The sequence below is a fragment of the Aquarana catesbeiana genome, linkage group LG11, assembly GCF_042186555.1.
Source record: "Aquarana catesbeiana isolate 2022-GZ linkage group LG11, ASM4218655v1, whole genome shotgun sequence".
Lineage (NCBI taxonomy): Eukaryota > Metazoa > Chordata > Amphibia > Anura > Ranidae > Aquarana > Aquarana catesbeiana.
In genome coordinates, this window is record NC_133334.1 from 175785747 (window position 1) to 175807144 (window position 21398).

The 21398-nt window shown below is 44.4% G+C and overlaps 1 protein-coding gene across 1 annotated transcript in view; it reads left to right on the plus strand.

Annotated features, from left to right (window-relative positions):
• Positions 1–21398, plus strand: part of PYGM (glycogen phosphorylase, muscle associated) — a 1234135-nt gene that overhangs the window by 129811 nt on the left and 1082926 nt on the right. Inside the window, exon 2 of the mRNA XM_073605061.1 lies at positions 3086–3187. Coding sequence (XP_073461162.1) covers positions 3086–3187 — 102 coding nt within the window. The remainder of the gene's footprint in view (positions 1–3085; positions 3188–21398) is intronic.

A 21398-nucleotide genomic window follows, 5' to 3' on the forward strand; every position in this document is an offset into this window, starting at 1 on the left:
CATACTCATCCAGCCATCGATGCTCACCCATCCATACTCAGCATACTCATCCATCCATGCTCACCAATCCATACTCAGCATACTCATCCATCCATGCTCAGCATACTCATCCATCCAGCCATGCTCAGCCATCCATACTCAGCATACTCACCAATCCATACTAAGCTTTCTCTGGGGGCACTGCTCGAGGGGAAGGGGGCCAGGAGCGCCAGCGGGGGGACCTGAAGAGAAGAGGTTCGGAGTTGCTCTGTGCAAAACCACTGCTTTAATACCACTTTAAATGACTCTTGCTTCAAAACTGAAAACAAAAATATAAGAGAAACCTATTCTGGTTAAAGAAAATTGTACAGCACTGTAAGCTTCTAAGTAGACAATATGATTTAACACAAATGCAACTTCAGGAATATATAATCTCATTCTATGAAAAAAATATTGAATATTTTTTTAAATATATTTATGTGTATGAGAAGGCTAAGAATGTGTACCTCGGACTGAGAGTAGAAGAATTATTTTTGTGGCACAGTTTACGTTCTAAGGGTTCATGTACACAGGCCAGTTGAAAACCTTTTTTGAATGCTGGAAACTTGACAGCTGGAAACCAACAGTGCAAAACGTCAGTTTTACAGCATTAAGATAACACTTTTATGCGAGTTTAGAAGCAGTTATGAGCATTTGAGCAGGGGCGGCCCGTCCATAGGGGATGCCCGGGCGCCGCCCCCTCTCCTGTAGTCACCAAAAAAAAAAAAAAAAAAAAATTTTAAAACGGCCCCTTTAAGAAAAAAATAAATAAAAAAAATGTCCTTTAACTAAGTGCACTGTGGCGCCGGACACAGTGCACTATGGGAAGCGCCACGTCAATGCAATCACGAGATTGCAGACATGGTGCTTCATTTGCGGGCTTTTAACCCGCCTTGCGGCGCAATCGAAAACGCCGATTAGCTTCCGCCCGTAGAATCACTACGGGCGGGAGCATTGTGGTTTAAATTTCGCTGTTACTTCCGGGTTTTGTGAAACCTGGAAGTGACGTCGGCAGCTCCGTTCTTTGCATGGAACGGAGCTGAAAGCAGTACTCTGGGGGTGGGGCGCTGCACACTGTTTCTAGCTACAGGAAACAAACAGTCATGTAAACTGTGCCTGAGTGAGCACTCACTGACTGGTACAGCAGCTCCGCCCATTCCTCTAAGCAGATCCATGTTGGGACTCGGGAGGAAGAAACTGGAGTGGAGGAGAAAGTCAGCCAGCTCAGTCCAGTGAAGAGGGACGAATTATCCCCCTAGTGAGATGTGCAGACATTGTCCCCATGTCAGGAGAGTCATTACTGGAGGCACTGTGAGTCCAGACTGAGAACACTGAGCAGGGAGAGGGAACTGACTGAAACTAAGAGCAAGTGAGTAATACTTCCACCCCACCCCCCTCCCCTCATCCCCCCATCCACCACCATCTCTCTGTCCCTGATCCAATCCCTCTGTCCCTGATCCCACCCCACCACCATCTCTCTGTCCCTGATCCCATCCCTCTGTCCCTGATCCCACCCCACCACCATCCCTCTGTCCCTGATCCCATCCCTCTGTCCCTGATCCCACCCCACCACCATCCCTCTGTCCCTGATCCCATCACTCTGTCCCTGATCCAACCCTACCACCATCCCTCTGTCCCTGATCCCAGCCCTCTGTCCATAATCCCATACCACCCACCATCCCTCTGTCCCTGATCCCATCCCTCTGTCCCTGATCCCACCCCACCACCATCCCTCTGTCCCTGATTCCATCCCACCCACCATCTCTTTGTCCCTGATCATATCCCTCTGTCCCTGACCCCCCCCCACCACCATCCCTCTGTCCCTGATCCCACCCCACCACCATCCGTCTGTCCCTGATTCCATCCCACCCACCATCCCTCTGTCCCATCCCACTCACCATCCCTCCGTTCCTGATCCCATTTCTCTGTCCCTGATCCCATCCCACCCACCATCCCTCTGTCCCTGATCCCCCATCCCTCTGTCCCTGATCCCATCCCACCCACTATCCCTCTGTCCCTGATCCCATCCCTCTGTCCCTGATCCCATCCCACCCACCATCCCTCTGTCCCCACCCACCATCCCTCTGTCCCTGATCCAACCCACGATCCCTCTGTCCCTGATCCCATCCCACCCACCATCCCTCTGTCCCTGATCGGCTGTGAGACAGATTGATGTGTCATTAGAGTCCTGTGTATAATGTACAGCCTGGTATATGATGTACAGAGCCCTGTATATAATGTAGAGCCTGGTATATGATGTACAGAGCCCTATGTATAATATACAGCCTGGTATATGATGTACTACAGGGGACGGAGTGGGGCTTATGAGAAGTGGGAGGGGTCAAAAAGGGTGGGGGGGGTCTAGCGCCCCCCATCTTAAAACTTCACCAGCCACCACTGAGACAGAGCAGCAGCAGAGAGAGCAGTGTGCTTGTACATATCTGTCTTATTTTTTGTGTTTGCATTATGAATCCCATAATGAGCATGTGTGAGGAAATGAATGCTCCTGATGTTGCTGTTGCTGAAACTCTGAAGACATAGAAAATTGCGTGATAGGAACAGTGTTTGTCGCTACTGGACTCATCCATTGATGCAGGCAACAGAATGTGGTGAAATGTGTGTTTTTTCAACATTTTATATATGTTTAAAAACTATCAGAAATGTGTTCCCCTTTAAAGACGCTTATATACACAAACGCTCATAAACGTGGTTTACCGCAGTTACATGCGATTACAAGCATTTGACGTTTGAAATGCCAGTTAACTACAGTCCTGAACGCAATTTTTCTGCTTTCAAAAAATGCCTTTAACCTCAACTGTCCCTAAACCACTCAAAATAGACTGAGTGTACATGTACACATAGGATAACATAGAGGAGAGTTCAGGAGCTGCTGAAAAAACGCCCAACTGCTCCTAAACTTCAGTTTGGCAGCTGTAGTGTATATGAGGCCTAAAAGAGTTTCTTAACAAATACTCCAAGATGTGGATCAACTTTATTTTAATAATAAATGCAAATGCATGTTTAGACAAATATATGCCTATAGTAATTACATTTCTTCTAATTACAGAGAATTTATTACCTCTCTCTGGAGTTTTACATGGGTCGAACGCTCCAGAATACCATGGTAAATCTGGGTCTTGAAAATGCCTGTGATGAGGCTACTTATCAGGTACTTATTTTTATACTAAACATACATTCCTAGACAACAATAATATAATTTGACATGAATTAAACATAAGAGTGAATTATACAGACAAAAATGTGTATTTGATTCCAGTTAATATTTTTGTATCTTTTATGACATGAAAGCAGAACTGCAGGCAAAAAATATATCAGGATCTCAGATAGATATATATATATATATATATATATATATATATATATATATATATATATATATATATATATATATATATATATATGTGTGTGTGTGTGTGTGTGTGTGTGTGTGTGTGTGTGTGTAGTGCTTACCCCCGAAGGGGTCACTGAGAATGTACCCAGGTTTCTCAATGTAGTACAGAGGCTGAAAATCACACTACCACAGTCCCACGCACAGGGCCGTCTTTAATATTGATTGGACCCTGGGCAAAAATTTTCTTGGCCCCCCCCCATGCAGTTTTGCTCTTCACCTGCTCTGAGACATACAATAAAAAGCAGCTGGACTTAAAATCAGTTTACTGTAAAAGATCAGGCAGCGATTGCGATTGGTTGCCAGAGGTTATAGCATATCATTACTGCTTACTGACTGGTTGCTAGAGGTTACAACACACATTAAGTCTCACTGATTAGTTGCTAGAGGTTACAGCATATGATTTCTGTTTGTTGATTGGTTGCTAGAGATTACTGTACAGTAATACTGTTCACTGATTGGTTGTTATAGGTTACAGCACATCCTCCTCATTGCAGGGGGGCATGATATACATATGAATGCTGCCTTTATTTACATATCAATGCCGCCGGCCTCAGCTATTTACGTATGAATGCAGCTGCTATTTACTTATGAATGCTGCCATTGTTTACATATGAAAGACAGTTATTTACATGTAAACACAGGGTCTGCAGGTGAGTCATCTGTACACAACAATAGGGCAGAGCTGGGCAGCATTAGTAGCAGCACTTCACACTGAGATATCAGGACACAGCATGGGACTAAAATTTTAAGGGACAAGGGGATTTAAACTGGGATAGTTGGCAAGTATGAGGCAGCTGCTTTGGGCCCCACAACAATGACAGGGCCCAGGGCAGCTGCCCCTTTTGCCCTGCCTTAAAGACGGCCCTGCCCACGCACACCCATCAATTCAGGCTCAGTCTAGGAGATATTTTTTTAGTATTTATTGCTGAAAACTGTAACAAAAGAGGGGCTAAGGGTCACAGGATACTCCCAAACAATCAATAGCAATATTAGGAGGACAAACTTCTCACTATTCTTCTCCATAGTCACCTTTCCTGGAGGTAATAGGAAGTGACTAGTACATTTAGGACCCTATAGTAAGAGTCCTAGCCCATATAGGGTAGAAGCTTCTGGCACGTAGTTCCCTTTTAACACTTGCACAAATAATTGCCCACAGCAAGACTTTACTCAGTGTGTCCTAGGGGCTGCTTGCCAACAAACATCCATTAGGTAGATCCTCAGACAGAAAGAGATACAAAGATCCTTCTCCAGAACTAGGACGTCAGTGCAGTGTCCTCCATTGAATGAAATTGCTATGGGCAATCTTCTCCAGGTCCTCAGTCCAGCAAACTTTAGTTTCTTGTATTTCTTGTTATCTTCCAGGGCTAACAGCTGCCCAAGAAAACTGGAACTCTTACTTGTGGGAAAGAATACTCTGATCAGACCTCCTGCACATTTATCACCTCCCCAGCCAACTTCTGGATGCCTCCTTCCAGGGATTGGCTGGGAGGTGATAAGTATTCAACTGATCATTTGAATATTCTGATCCTATGCACTGGAAACCTTTTTCAGAGGCAGGTGGGAGTAATCAAACTCTCAGCTCAGGAAACCCTGAACAGACCAACACAATCAATTACTGCTCCACTCACTACATTGGAGCACAAAAGCTAAATTTACAGTATCTCACAAAAGTGAGTACACCCTTCACATTTTTGTAAATATTTTATTCTATCTTTTGTGACAACACTGAAGAAATGACACTTTACTACAATGTAAAGTAGTGAGTGTACAGCATGTATAACAGTGTAAATTTGCTGTCCCCTCAAAATAACAAACAAGTACATATTTGGGGGGCACACCATACAATGCATTTAAATTCAAGATGGTGCTGCTGTAAGACCTATAAACAGTACAAAATATTTTACAGCGCACACATACAAGAATGACATTTCCTGCAGGGCTAGTTAAAAACATCTGAACACCTGAACATATTCAAAAAATACGGGGGTTTGGTCACACTATATGGTCATATAGTGCTAAGCCCACTTACTGCGACAAAGTACCCCGAATTAGTGGGTCCTACACTAGTAATAGAATGGAAGATCCTCTGTCTCAACCATGGGAGCTGAACTCCTCTATGTGGGAGAACTGAAAGGGATACATCCTAATCACTGGTGGCCACTAAATAGGAGGTAATGAGGAGGGGGAGGGGTGCTCCAGCCCAAAAACCTGGTCAGGGCCTATTACAACATACAAGTACATATTTGGGGGGCACACCATACAATGCATTTAAATTCAAGATGGTGCTGCTGTAAGACCTATAAACAGTACAAAATATTTTACAGCGCACACATACAAGAATGACATTTAAATGCATTGTATGGTGTGCACCCAAAGACAACCTCTGGATATGACGCTGAGCACGTGGGTCAAGTTCTTCGATCGACCATGGCCAGGCCTGTTCTGAGTGGAACCTGTCCTGGTAAATAGCTGTATGGTCTTGGCCACCGTGCTGCAGCTCAGTTTCAGAGTCTTGACAATCTTCTTATAGTCTAGGCCATCTTTATGTAGAGCAACAATTCTTTTTTTCAGATCCTCAGAGAGTTCTTTGCCATGAGGTGTCATGTTGAATTTCCAGTGACCAGTATGAGAGAGTGAGAGTGAAATTTAACACACCTGCTCCCCATTCACACTTGAGACCTTGTAACACTAACGAGTCACATGACACTGGGGAAGGGAAAATGGCTAATTGGGCTAATAGGGGTGTACTCACTTTTGTTGTCAGCGGTTTAGACATTAATGATTGTGTGTTGAGTTATTTTGAGGGGACAGCAAATTTACACTGTTATACAAGCTGTACACTCACTACTTTACATTGTAGCAAAGTATAATTTCTTCAGTGTTGTCACATGAAAAGATATAATAAAATATTTGCAAAAATGCGAGGGGTGTATTAACTTTTGTGAGATACTGTACCTAGCAGCCTAGAGGAGGGCTCTAGATGTAAATACTGTATGCCTTGCCTTATTCTCAGGTCCTGGCTTCATTGGGTGATTTTTAGTCTTGGAAACTTCTACAGGGGAATACATAAGAAAGCATGGAAAAGCTAGCATTATGCAGAAAAGTGCCCTTGCTTTCTGTGGGGAAGCAGTGTTATCTCTGCAGAGGTTTGACAATTTACCTGCTGAAGTCAGAGCTAGAGCACTCCAATAAGCAGGGATCATCGGCTTTGCTGATTGCACAGTGAAGCTAGAACAGGAGAGGTATGTCAGTGGAACTGGGGACAATAGAAGTTGAGAAACGGACACCAAAATTGAAGCTAATTATAGGAAGAAACTGTGTGTGGGGAGGTGCAATGGCATTAAACACTAAGAGTCGCGTTGCAGAGAGCAGAACTTGTATTAATGTCAGAGTTAAAAAATTCACAACAGGCATGGCGAGAAGGGGCCTGAGCAGGAACACTCACAGAATGTATCAGTGGTGTGTAGCGGAGGTGCCAAAAGCGTCTATCTTGAAAGGTGGAATGCGGCCTGGCCAGTCACCACTGGTGTCATCTGCAAACACTTAAATGGTACTTTTAGACCCAGTTCACATCTGGCGTTTTGGAATCTCAGAATCACTGCAAATCTGCCTGAGATCCCAAATTACACTGCAGCAGTGGCAAAACATGTCACCAGGGCTTTTTTTCAGCTGGAACTTGGTGGAACTCAGTTCCACTACCTTTGACTCAGGCCCTCTGCTCCCTGCTCACCACTATCATTTGTAAACACAGAAATCCGGCTTCTGTGTTTACAAGTGACAGTTTGTCTCCCAACGGCTCCCACAGATCTGATCTCCTGAGATTCTCTTAATGAGTGCAGGATCAGGACAAGGGAGTTGCAGGTGCCCAGGGTGCAGTGCGGATGCTGACACCCACACTGAATTATCTTCCTGCAAGTGAGAGAGGAGGAGCCTCCTACAGTGTGCCAGGAGGTACTGGAGCCGGATGGGTGCTTCAGCTTAATATAGCAACAAAAATAAGATATGTGAGATGTGAATGGGGGATGCAGAGGTAAGCAGCTGTGGAAGAAGGCTAAACTCTGCACTACATATGTAGCACACCCCTGAACTCTGAACAATGTACGTAGCACACTCCTGAACTCTGCACTATGTGCGTAGCGCACTCCTAAATTTCTCTATGCAACCCCCCAAACTCTGCACGCCATATGCAATTCACTACTGTTATTTATTACCCCTTTCAGACCCTCCCGGTGAAATGTGACCACACCCACTATTTGATGCGGCCTGGAGGGGTGTGTGTGTGTGTGTGTGGGGGGGGGGGGGTTAGGGGGTTGTGGTTGAGTTCCTGCACCTATTTTCTGAGAAAAACAGCCCTGCATGTCATGCATGTTTGAGTGCCATTCATTTTCAACGGCACCTAAGTGTGGTGCAGTTTTGTGGCAAACCTTGTCACCCAAAATCGAACAGGAGCTTCTTTTGGGTGACAAGCTTTGTGTGATGCTATTTATTGTGGTGGTGGAAAAGGATCTGGGTGGTCTGATAGATAGGAAAATTTCCTATCAAATACTTACCGTAATTTTTCTTTCCTGATGGACTCCATGGCAGCACACGTTTTGGGTAGGTCTGCCCTCGCTTCTGCTCCATAGGACCCCACTCCATTCAATTTTGAGGCTGAGCCAGAGACTGCATTCAGTAACTAGCCTACTGATGACACTTGGAGGGGACTTATGTGCCATGGAGTCCATCAGGAAAGCAAAATTACGGTAAGTATTAGGAACAATTTTCCTGAGAGACTCAATGGCAGCATACATTTGGGAACTAACTAGCCAAAAGAACTAGGGTGGGGATACCAAAAATAAAGGTAAGGTTTCAATTATATAAAAATTAATAGCCATAAATTTATAAAAAAAATATATTAGCCAACAGAAAATCTTATGGCTAAAAATTAACAGGATAAAGAAGCTAGATTCACACCACAGTGAGCCAGAATAACCTTAGTGAAGGACCATGTCCTCACACTATACCTATTCCTGGTGCCCTGTTACTGGGAGCAATCAGGTTGAGTGTGTTGTCACTGCTTCCATTGGAACCAAGCCCTAAGCCAGTTATCTAGCTGGCATGACCCATCCAGTGATGATTCTAGATGATATCTACATCCTGATGATTCTGCTAGAGAGAGTGGGCCTATCTTAAGGTAAGGGGCCTGGAGCTGAAGCTCCAATAGCCCCAAGGTCATGTTATGTTATGTGACCACCGAGTGCGCTGGGATGTCCTGTCCCCTTCTGCCGAGGCTCCCCACTGAGCATGGAGTAGACCTGGTGAGAAAGCCAGTCCGTGCCTCTGGAAGCGGCCGCGGAGCGTAGCTGGTCGGTCAGACTATCCAAGTCACTCATGGCAGTGGAATATAGACAAAAAGGACACAGACTTCCTCCTTCTTCAGTTCCAACACAAGGCTGCTGCTGTGTGCTGTTCTGCATGTCTCCCCACACAGCAGACCCCACCTTCCTGAAACTTCCAGCTAATCTTAATAGCCTTCCCCTCTTAACTCCCTGTAATGAACCCCTTGTTGGCAGTTATGCACTGTTTCCCCTATCATGAAGCCCTGCTCTTATTTTTTTATTTTTTTATTTTTTTTTTTGCTACGGGCCTGTCTTTAAACATGGACAGCAAGGAGCTGGCCAATCCCTATCATTTTCAGGTAAGAGCTGCCTCAGGTGAGCTTTGCTTAGTCTTAAAGGGACAGCCAGAAGCCGGATACTGACAAGATGGGACTTTCTTTTGTTAGTAACTGCTGTTTTTTAATTTTCACTGTAGAAAAGAAAAAAGACTAAATGTTGGAAAAAAAACTGTTTGCCTTATTTTCTGTTATAAAACATAGCAAATAAATATGCCAGGGCAGTACAAATTCTCCAGAAATGACTACTTTTTGGAACATAAACAACCCAAGTTGATTAAATATTTTTGCTGCAATTCTTTTGAAAATGAAGAAAAATACTAGTTAAAAACATGGAATTTGGTATTGGTGCACTAGATAAATTAAAGTGTTACTAAACCCACAACAGTAAATTCAGTCTATATATTCAGTATAGCATGCTTGTTATACTCACTGTGGAACTTAAGGGGTTAATCCTCTGCATTGTTTAAAAAGAGTGTTTTATCCTGTATGCAAAGATCCTTCCATCCTGCACTGTCTATCTGGGGAAGTCTAGCTAACACATTCAGGGTAGCCAACCTGCACGTGCTCAGTTGTGTCTTTTATGCTGGAGAGAAGATTTACTTGTTCTCAGAGCTAGCCAGGTCACATGATATTGACATCACACATGTGGGCGTGTATACAGGCTACAGTGGAAATCTCCTCCTACCCAAACTCTCAGCCCTGGAGAAGCTGCGCAGTTTATCATGTAACCATGGTATACAGATCATCCAAAAAAGGTATATAGTGGCAGTATTTTAATGTAAAAAGAATATTTATAAGCTGTGGGCACTGTATGTGTGGGGGGGTGGGGGGTGAATTGTTTTCATGTTACTTGGTTTAGTAACACTTTAAATGCATGGGCCATACATAAAAGAAGGAGAAAGCGAAAGGGTTAAAGTACAGGTTACATACAAGGGAGGCCTTAAGCTGAAGGGTTTAATGTTTAGATGTGTAGGATAAGGAAGGTGAAGGGGTTAGATTTAGAGGTCACAGCAGAGACACTATGGAGATCAGATTTATTGGAAAGGGATCCAAAAAGGAACTAGACAGGGCTATCCCCTTTTTCCTCTAGTCTTTGCAATCGCCATGGAAACTTTAGCGATAGCCATCAGATTTCATCCTTATATAAGGGAAGTGGCATGCGGCTCTGAAAGTACACAAATGTGCACTCTTTGCAGACGACATACTGCTATTTATCACATCACGACTGATATCAACCCCAAATGTCCTTCGACTACTTAAGGACTTCGGTACTATCTCAGGACTTACAGTCAACATATCTAAATCCTTAGTGTTAAATGTGTCGGTTCCACCCAGACTATTAGATCAACTTAAACAACACTTTCCATTTCCTTGGGCCACTGACTCGATTGCTTATTTAGGAATCCAGTTAAGAAGCAATCTAGCCAACCTATACTCCGCTAATTACCCCATATATATCGAAAATCAAAAGATGACTTTAAAGCGTGTTTGCGGTGCTGGCTATCCTGGCTGGGCAGACTCAACGTGATTAAGATGAAATTTTTACCGCGTCTGTTATATTTCTTCCTTTCCCTCCCTACACCTGTCAAGAAATTATCTCTATTTAGGTTCCAGTCTAAAATCTTTAGCTTTATATTAGGGGAAAGGTGGACATCGCTTCTCCAAAGAAATTATTTTCTGCCTTAAAAAAAACAGGAGGTCTAGGTCTTCCCAATTTATGGTGGTACTAACAGGCTGCACAACTTGCCCAATTTTCTATAGTCTATTCCAGGGGTCCCAAACCTGATTGGGTCTCCTTGGAAAAACAGGCAGTCCCTCAACACATTTTGGGTTATCTCCTATGGAGACCTTCCAAACAGAGACCTACCGTCTTAGCGTCTTCTCTATCTCACTACCTAGCACTATGTGATAAGCTTCACAAACAAACTACACTGATATCTAACATGAGACCCCTCTCCCATTTGTTTCATAACCCTGAGTTCCCCCCCCCCCCGGCATGAATATTTTAGCTTTCCGCTGGTGGCTGAATAAAGGTCTATTTAGAATTGGGCACTTTTTCTCCTTGACCGGACCACTCTTGATACAATATTGTGTGAGCAAGCTTGAAATGCCAATTTCAGAAAAATGTAGATTTTACTTACTACACTTTTTGCACACCGTATTGTTGAATAAACCAAACCCCCCAATAGCTACCAGATATGAACAATGGTGCTCTGGTATCATGGATCAGAGGGGTGGCATCTCTATCATTTATTCTTCCCTAGCAGAAAAAGTGGACACCCCCTCATATGCCGTTCCTGGGAATTTTCAAGCTTTCTGTCACAGCTATAAGGGTATTATGAACATATCCCTAGTTGAAGCAAGTATTAAAGTATTTACTAGATGGTACTACGTTCCCACAAGACTGGCCAAGATGTTCCCAGATGCGTCCCCCCCCTATGCTATAGGAGGGTGCAACCATGTAGGATCTATGTTCCACATCTGGTGGTCTTGCCCTTGCATTGGGAGTTATTGGAATAAATTCTTCCATAGCTTGAGGAAAGTGTCAGGGGTATCGGTTCCTCAAGAAGCCACATATGTGCTCCCAAACCATAGGCTTCCAATAACATACACAGACCCTTGTTCTCTTTATGTTTTTGGGAGCCAAGATCATGATAGCAAAAGCCTGGAAAAAACCCTCAGTCTCAACTTTAGCGACAAAAAGGAAGATATCTTGGATCATGTCACAGGAACAAATAGCAGCTAAAATGTTGGACACTGTTCAATGCTTTGAAGCAGTTTGAGAACCCTGGGCTCTCTACATCAAGGTCCCTTTATACCCAGGTCATTTATCTATCTAATGGTTCTCCAGAAAGACCTTCCTTCCCTCGACTGTCCCCCTTTTCTCCCACCTTTCTTCTCTTTTCCTCTCATTCTATCTTCTCTTCTCTTTGTCTATCCTTGCTTAAGACATTATACATTGCATATTGCTGGATCAGGTGACAATCTTTACTTGGGTACACTTATTGCCCTGTGAATGCCTTGCGAATCTCACACTGGGGGGGGATGCAGATGGCTCTTTGTCTGGGTAAATTGATTTGGATCAAGACTTACTGGCTTCCTTTACCTCTATCCTCAGACTTTATGAACCTCAATTTGGAGCCAAGGTTTCTCAGCTCAGGATGAGATCAGATGTTCTGAATGTGAGTTTGGGAGGGTGTGTTGTCTGGTGAGACCTCTCACCCCACAGTGTGATCCCATAAGGGGTGGGATGAGGATCTTACTGGTTAGAGGTCGGCTATTGCCTCCCTTCCAGAAATGATCCAATCTCAATATAACTTTCTCCAGAGCCGTAATTCATTTCATTAAAACCTTCATGAGAATTCACTTTTAATTAGCGTATCCGCAACTCAGGAAGATGGTCTTCACTGTCACTGATCCATGTTTGAAATACTGACAAATGTGTTAATTTTGTTTCATGTTACTTTGGTTGTCTTGGGCCTTGCAGGTCATATCTAATTTTCACATGTTAACCTTTTGTAACGGTTTCTAATCTTTTCATGCAAACTCAATAAAAAATATTGAACGAGATTTATTGGAAAGGAAGGAGGGGAGACTTATGCCGCGTACACACGGTCGGACTTTCCGACGGAAAATGTGCGATTAGAGCTTGTTGTCGGAAATTCCGACCATGTGTAGGCTCCATCTGACTTTTTCCATTGGAATTTCTGACACACAAAGTTTGAGAGTTGGATCTAAAATTTTGCGACAACAAAATCCGTTTATGTAAATTTCGATCGCGTGTAGACAATTCCGATGCACAAAGTGCCAAGCATGCTCAGAATCAAGCAGAAGAGCAGCACTAGCTATTGAACTTAATTTTTCTCGGCTCATCGTACGTGTTGTACGTCACTGCGTTCTTGACGTTCAAAATTTCCGACCAACTTTGTGTGACCGTGTGTATGCAAGACAAGTTTGGCCAACATCTGTCAGAAAAAATCCGATGGATTTTGTTGTCGGAATGTGCGATCGTGTGTACAGGGCATAAGAAGAGGTTAAACCTAAACACTTTCCATTTGTATGAAATCAGGAAGGTCCTTGCACTACATAGTTGAAGGTAAATCTAAAGGGAATTAAATAGAACAACTATATAATGTATGGCCAGCTTAACCACTTCAGCCCCAGAAGGATTTCCCCCTTAATGATCAGGCCATTTTTTGCGATACGGTATTGCAATGCTTTAACTGACAATTGCGTGGTCATGTGATGCTGTACCCAAACAAAATTGATGTCCCTTTTTTTCCCACAAATAGAGCTTTCATTTGGTGGTATTTGATCACCTCTGTGGTTTTTATTTTTTGCGCTATAGACAAAAAGAGTGACAATTTTGAGAAAAACATTTTTTTTTTACTTTTTGCTATAATACAAATAAAAAAATACATAAAAAAAAAAAAAAAAAAAAACACATTTATTCATCAGTTTAGGCCATAATATATACTTCTACATATTTTTTGGTACAAAAAAAAAAAAAAAAAAAAAAAAAAAAAAACGCAATAGGAGTATATTGATTGGTTTGCGCAAAACTTTGCATCTACAAACTATGGGATAGATTTAGGGACTTTTTTTTTTTAATTGTTTCTACCAGTAATGGTGGCGATCTGCGATTTTTAGCAGGACTGCGACATTGCGGTGGACAAATCTGACCCCGAATGACACTTTTTGGGGACCAGTGACATTATTACATTGATTAGTGCTATAAATTGCACTGATCAATGTAAAAAATGACATTGGCAGGAAAGGGGTTACTGGTAGGGGGTGATCAAGGGGTTAAATGTGTTCCCTCAGCGTGTTCTAACTGTAGGGGGATGAGCTGGCAGGGACATGACAGAGATCACTGTTCACGATCACTGGGAACAGTAGATCTGTCATGTCTTCTGCCGGAATGGGGATCCGCCTTGTTTACAAAGGCAGATCCCCATTCTGCCTCTGTATACCGCATTCGTGGGTTGCCGGAAGACATCGAGTCCGCCCAACCCACGGGCACGCTCCCGCAGCGTGCAGTGGGCACAAGCCACCGTACAGCTACGGTGATTTGAGCAGGAGAGCCGACCTGCCGCCATATAGCGACGGCTGCTGGTCGGCAAGCGGTTAAAGTGGATGTAAACCCAATTCATGAAATTTGAGCTGGGCACATATATCTGCAGTGATTTGTTATCTCTCTTCAAAGCACTATGTCCCGTAGCTTAAGATGACCAGATTTTTTAAATTAAATGCGGGGACATATTTTTTTTATTGCCAAATGGTAAACAATTTTATAAGCATATTTTTCTCAAATATACAGTCAGGTCCATAATTATTGGGACATCGACACAATTCTAATCTTTTTGGCTCTATACACCACCACAATGGATTTGAAATGAAATGAAGAAGATGTGCTTTAACTGCAGACTTTCAGCTTTAATTTGAGGGTATTTACATCCAAATCAGGTGAACGGTGTAGGAATTACAACAGTTTGTATATGTGCCTCCCACTTTTTAAGGGACCAAAAGTAATGGGACAATTGGCTGCTCAGCTGTTCCATGGCCAGGTGTGTGTTATCCCCTCATTATCCCATTTACAAGGAGCAGATAAAAGGTCCAGAGTTCATTTCAAGTGTGCTATTTGCATTTGGAATCTGTTACTGTCAACTCTCAATATGAGATCCAAAGAGCTGTCACTATCAATGAAGCAAGCCATCATTAGGCTGAAAAAACAAAACAAACCCATCAGAGAGATAGCAAAAACATTAGGTGTGGCCAAATCAACTGTTTGGAACATCCTTAAAAAGAAAGAATGCACCGGTGAGCTCAACACCAAAAGACCCGGAAGACCACAGAAAACAACTGTGGTGGATGACCGAAGAATTCTTTCCCTGGTGTGGAAAACACCCTTCACAACAGTTGGCCAGATCAAGAACACTCTCCAGGAGGTAGGTGTATGTGTGTCAAAATCAACAATCAAGAGAAGACTTTACCAGAGTGAATACAGAGGGTTCACCACAAGATGTAAACCATTGGTGAGCCTCAAAAACAGGAAGGCCAGATTAGAATTTGCCAAACAACATCTTAAAAAGGGCTCACAGTTCTGGAAAAACATCCTATGGACAGATGAGACCAAAATCAAGGAAAGGAACTGCTCATGATCCAAAGCATACCACCTCATCAGTGAAGCATGGTGGTGGTAGTGTCATGGCGTGGGCATGTATGGCTGCCAATGGAACTGGTTCTCTTATATTTATTGATGATGTGACTGCTGACAATAGCAGCAGGATGAATTTTGAAGTGTTTCGGGCAATATTATCTGCTCTTATTCAGCAAAATGCTTCAGAACTCATTGGACAGCGCTTCGCAGTGCAGATGGACAATGACCCAAAGCATACTGCGAAAACAACCAAAGAGTTTAAGGGAAAGAAGTGGATTGTTATGCAATGGCCAAGTCAATCACCTGACCTGAATCCGATTGAGCATGCATTTCACTTGCTGAAGACAAAACTGTAGGGAAAATGCCCCAAGAACAAGCAGGAACTGAAGACAGTTGCAGTAGAGGCCTGGCAGAGCATCATCAGGGACGAAACCCAGCGTCTGGTGATGTCTATGCTTTCCAGACTTCAGGCTGTAATTGACTGCAAAGGATTTGCAACCAAGTATTAAAAGTGAAAGTTTGATGGATGATTGTCAACCTGTCCCATTACTTTTGGTCCCTTAAAAAGTGGGAAACACATATACAAACTGTTGTAATTCCTACACCATTCACCTGATTTGGATATAAATACAATCAAATTAAAGCTGAAAGTCTGCAGTTAAAGCACATCTTGTTAAGGCCCGTAAACACGATCGGACTTTTTGACAACAAACATGCAAATTAGCTGTTTTGGAGCAACATCCGACCGTGTGTACGCTCCATCGGACAAACTTTTTCTGTTTCCATCGGACTTTTGTTGGCTGTGCGAACGGACAAACTTTCCGGCAACAAAAGTCTGATGGAGCAAAGTCCAATCGTGTGTACACAAAAGCATCGGACTTTTGTACAAACTACAGTAAGCAGTCGCGAGAATGTTTCCAGCGCAAACCCATCGTGCTGGTTCTCTGCGACAGGGTACTGTACATCTCGCGCTGGCTGCAATAGGAAAAACACATTTTCCTATTGGGGCGAGCGTGGGAGGGAATTCCCCTCTGGAGGAATACCAGGCCCTTAGGTCTGGTACGCATTTTAAGGGGAACCCCCTACGCCGAAAAAACGGCGTGGGGGTCCCCCCAAAATCCATACCAGACCCTTATCTGAGCACGCAGCCCGGCCGGTCAGGAAAGGGGGTGGGGATGAGCGAGCGCCCCCCCTGAGCCGTACCAGGCCGCATGCCCTCAACATGGGGGGTGGGTGCTTTGGGGGAGGTGGAGCCCTGCGGCCCCCCCACCCCACAGCACCTTGTCCCCATGTTGATGAGGACAAGGGCCTCTTTCCGACAACCCTGGCCCTTGGTTGTCTGGGTCTGCGGGTGGGGGGGCTTATCAGAATCCATGAGCCCCCTTTAATAAGGGGGCCCCAGATCCCGGCCCCCCACCCAATGTGAATGAGTATGGGGTACATGGTACCCCTACCCATTCACCTAGGGGAAAAAAGGGTCAATTAAAAAAAAAAAAAAAAAAAAAAAAAAACCACACTACACAGGTTTTAAAGGAATATATTAGGCAGCTCCAGGGGTCTTCTTCCAACTCCGGGAGTCTTCTGCCAACTTCGGGGGTCTCCCAGGCCTCTTCTCCCTCTCTCCGGTGTCGTCTCCGTGCTCTGGTTCTTCTCCGGTGCCTTCTTCCTTCTGCTGGGCTCCTCCACTATCTTCTACTCTTTTGCCGCTCTTTTGCTAGCGGAGGAGCCCAGACATCTGGATCGTCTTATTCCCTCTTCTCTTCCAGAGATGTTGACACAACGCTCTCTCCGGCTGTAATGCTGTCTGTGCGCTCTGCTATGACTTATATAGGCGGTGATCCCACCCCCTATGACATCACAGTCCCGGGGCATGCTGGGACTGTGAGGTCATAAGGGGGCATGGTCATAGGATGACATGACCACGCCCCTTATGACCTCACAGTCCCAGCATACCCCGGGACTGTGATGTCATATATAGGCGGTGACCCCGCCCCCTAAGTCATAGCAGAGCGCACAGACAGCATTACAGCCAGAGAGAGCGTCGTGTCAACATCTCTGGAAGAGAAGCGGGATGAAAACAATCCAGATGTCCGGGCTCCTCCGCTAGCAAAAGAGCAGAAGATAGCGGAGGAGCCCGGCAGAAGGAAGAAGGCACCGCAGAAGAACCAGAGAGCGCAGAGACTACACCGGAGAGAGGGAGAAGAGGCCTGAGAGACCCCTGAAGTTGGTAGAAGACCCCCGAAGTCGGAAGAAGACCCCTGGAGCTGCCTAATAAATTACTTTTAAAACCTGTGTAGTATGTTTTTTTTATTGACACTTTTTTCCCTAGGTGAATGGGTTGGGGTACCATGTACCCCTACTCATTCACATTGGGTGGGGGGCCGGGATCTGGGGGCCCCCTTATTAAAGGGGGCTCACGTATTCCGATAAGCCCCCTGCCCGCAGACCCCGACAACCAATGGCCAGGGTTGTCGGGAAGAGGCCCTTGTCCTCATCAACATGGGGACAAGGTGCTTTGGGGTGGGGGGGCCGCAGGGCGCCCCCTCCCCCAAAGCACCCACCCCCCATGTTGAGGGCATGCGGCCTGGTACGGCTTGGGGGGGGGGGGGGGCGCTCGCTCGTCCCCACACCCTTTCCTGACTGGCTGGGCTGCGTGCTCGGATAAGGGTCTGGATTTTGGGGGGACCCCCACGCCGTTTCTTTGGTGTAGGGGGTTCCCCTTAAAATCCATACCAGATCTAAGGGCCTGGTATGCCCCTGGAGGGGAACCCATGCCGGTTTCTTATTTAAAATTTGGCGTGGAGTTCCCCCTCAAGATTCATACCAAACACAGTGCCTGGCATTGGAGGGGATCCACGTCGGATCCCCACACCAGTGTGAACCTGGCTCGCATGGTGTCAATTTTGCCAATAAAACTGACGAGATTGACACAATATCAGACAACAATACAGAAGTTGACCAAAGGGTGATGGTAAAGAGCTGAAAAAACACGTGATTTGGTGAAAGTTGGCTGGAAAAGTCCTGTCGTCTGTATGCAAGACAAACTTCTGGCCAACACCCTTTGTACAAAAATCCAAGGGAAAGTTTGTACAAAGTCCTATTGTGTGTATGGGGCTTTAGTTTCATTTCAAATCCATTGTGGTGGTGTATAGAGCCAAAAAGATTACAATTGTGTAGATGTCCCAATATTTATAGACCTGACTGCATGCAGTGTACAGTATCTCACAAAAGTGAGTACACCCTTCACATTTTTGTAAATATTTTATTATATCTTTTCACGTGACAACACTGAAGAAATTACACTTTGCTACAATGTAAAGTAGTGAGTGTACAGCTTGCATAACAGTGTAAATTTGCTGTCCTCTCAAAATAACTCAACACACAGCCATTAATGTCCAAACCGCTGGCAACAAAAGTGAGTACACCCATAATTGAAAATGTCCAAATTGGGCCCAAAGTGTCAATATTTTGTGTGGCCACCATTATTTTCCAGCACTGCCTTAACCCTCTTAGGCATGGAGTTCACCAGAGCTTCACAGGTTGCCACTGGAGTCCTCTTACATGACGACATCACGGAGCTGGTGGCTCCACCTTCCGTTTGAGGATGCCGCACAGATGCTCAATGGGGTTTAGGTCTGAAGACATACTTGGCTCCTTTGGCAAAGAGCAACCTTTGGCTTCTTTAGCAAGGCAGTGGTCTTCTTGAAGGTGTGTTTGGGGTATACTTAGGGGTGTACACACTTTTGTTGCCAGCTGTTTAGACATTAATGGATGTGTGTTGAGTAGGGATGAGCCGAACACCCCCCTGTTCGGTTCGCACCAGAACATGTGAACAGGCAAAAAATTAGTTTGAACACGCGAACACCGTTAAAGTCTATGGGACACAAACATGAATAATCAAAAGTGCTAATTTTAAAGGCTTATATGCAAGTTATTGTCATAAAAAAGTGTTTGGGGACCTGGGTCCTGCCCCAGGGGACATGGATCAATGCAAAAAAAAAGTTTTCAAAACGGCTGTTTTTTCGGGAGCAGTGATTTTAATAATGCTTACAGTCAAACAATAAAAGTGTAATATTCCTTTAAATTTCGTACCTGGGGGGTGTCTATAGTATGCCTGTAAAGGGACACATGTTTCCCATGTTTAGAACAGTCTGACAGCAAAATGACATTTCAAAGGAAAAAAGTCAGTGTTATTTTGTCACTAATGTACTGCTCCTTTGTGACAATATCCTATCACATGCGTATTTGTTTATCCATGGAGGTTTTAAGCTGGTTAAACCATTGATCTAAATCATTATGTTGTACATTGTCAGCTTTTTTGAATAGGTCTCCCACATCAAAAGTTCTACTCCCATGATGTAATTAAATAAATTCATGGCTGCTCTAGTGAACACTGAACAAGATTAGTGATTACAAAAAATATATTATATATATATATATATATATATATATATATATATATATATATATATATATATATTATATATATATATATATATATATATATATATATATATATATATATATATATTGTAACATCGGGGGTTGGTTTAGCTTAAAGGTAGAGCTTACCAGTGAGCTGAGTGAGCCAGATATGCAGTTTTAAGGGCTTGTAGGCCCACTTTTATTTTTATTAAAGAAAGAAAATGTCCGATAACAGAAGAGTTGCCCACACAGGGGTTTCAGCTTTCCACAGCAACAATGTAAGTTCAATCAAAAATACCAAGCCACCTGGCTCTCTTTAGCAGCACTGCTGCTCAGACTTATGCTTCAGCCCTCTCGGCTCTATAACAGAGTTCCTGTACACCCAGTACCTCAGCACTCTTTTTCAGCTTCCTTTTCCAGCCCACAGGCTTGGACCCTCTGTCTACTCTGACAGACCTGTGCAGACATGCACACTTCTCCCTTGCTTGCCTGGACTCCTCAGGAGGGTGGAGCCCAGAACTATGGTCAGGTGTCTACAAATAGCCCAACACACACCTGACCAGTCAATATGCTGGTGGATCTCAAAACCTGGAGAAAGCTGCGAAAGCAGTTTTCTCCAGTCCACATTTATGCTCTGTAGCCTTGCACCAAGCAAATGTGCATACCCTGTGTGCACTTTAACCCCATTTTCATAGTGACAGGGACTCTCACTATTACATATCCCCCCCTTTGTTTCAATCTGGAGGGAGGAACACCAGCACCCGTCATGGTTGGGACACCTCTGTGCTGGCTGTCAGCCACGTAGGCCCAACCTTTTTTTCGGGTGCGCTTCCAGGTACGTCCCACCCTGGATCTTAACAGGGTCCTACATTTTTCTATACTCAGCCTACTCCCTCTGTCCTTGGGGTTCCTGAGCTCACATTTCTTTTCTGTTGGCCCCCTGCCTTTCCTGCTACTTCCTTCCAACTCAGTTTCCTGATTCTGTAGAGAACCTCCTCCAGACACTACGCCTGATGAGTAACCACCTTTTCCCTCACTGGTACCCGTTTTCCCCATCACAATAGGTCTCTTGGGTTTACCAACTCTTTTGCCTCCCCGCTTCAAGTTTCCTGGTTTCCCAAAACCTCTCTCAGCATTACTGTTCTGAGACTGTAGGGGGCCTATTTCTATGGTGTTTATAACGGGACCCCTCCTCTTATTTCTGGTACCTGACTCAGCAGTCACTAATTGTTTACCAGGTTTACCTGTACCTTTGGACACCACATTATAATGTACCACTAACACATTACTTGGTTCATCATTGACAGACATTTTCAAACCAACATTACACCTCTCAATGTTGCACATGTCACCAATGCCTTTTTTTTCAGCATTTGCTAGGGCAGAGTCTGCAGAGGGCATACATATCGGAGGGCCGCCATCACCCACGGGAACCTCACAGGACTTCACCTCCCTTGGGTTCACCCACTCTGCAGACAACTGTCCTACCACTTGACCTTTAATACCACATGGATTTCTATCCAAAACCGGAACAGGCGAGCTCTCGTCTGATCCGTGTACCAACCTTATTGCACTTTTTACCCATTTCCCTGTCTCAGGGACCATATCAGGTTTGTCACATAAACCTATTATTGGACTGGTGACCCCAGTCTCTTTAATCACCTCTGTCTGAGCCCCGGTCAGGATTTCTGCTGTTTTCTGGTCCATGCTCGCCCCTTCCATCTCAC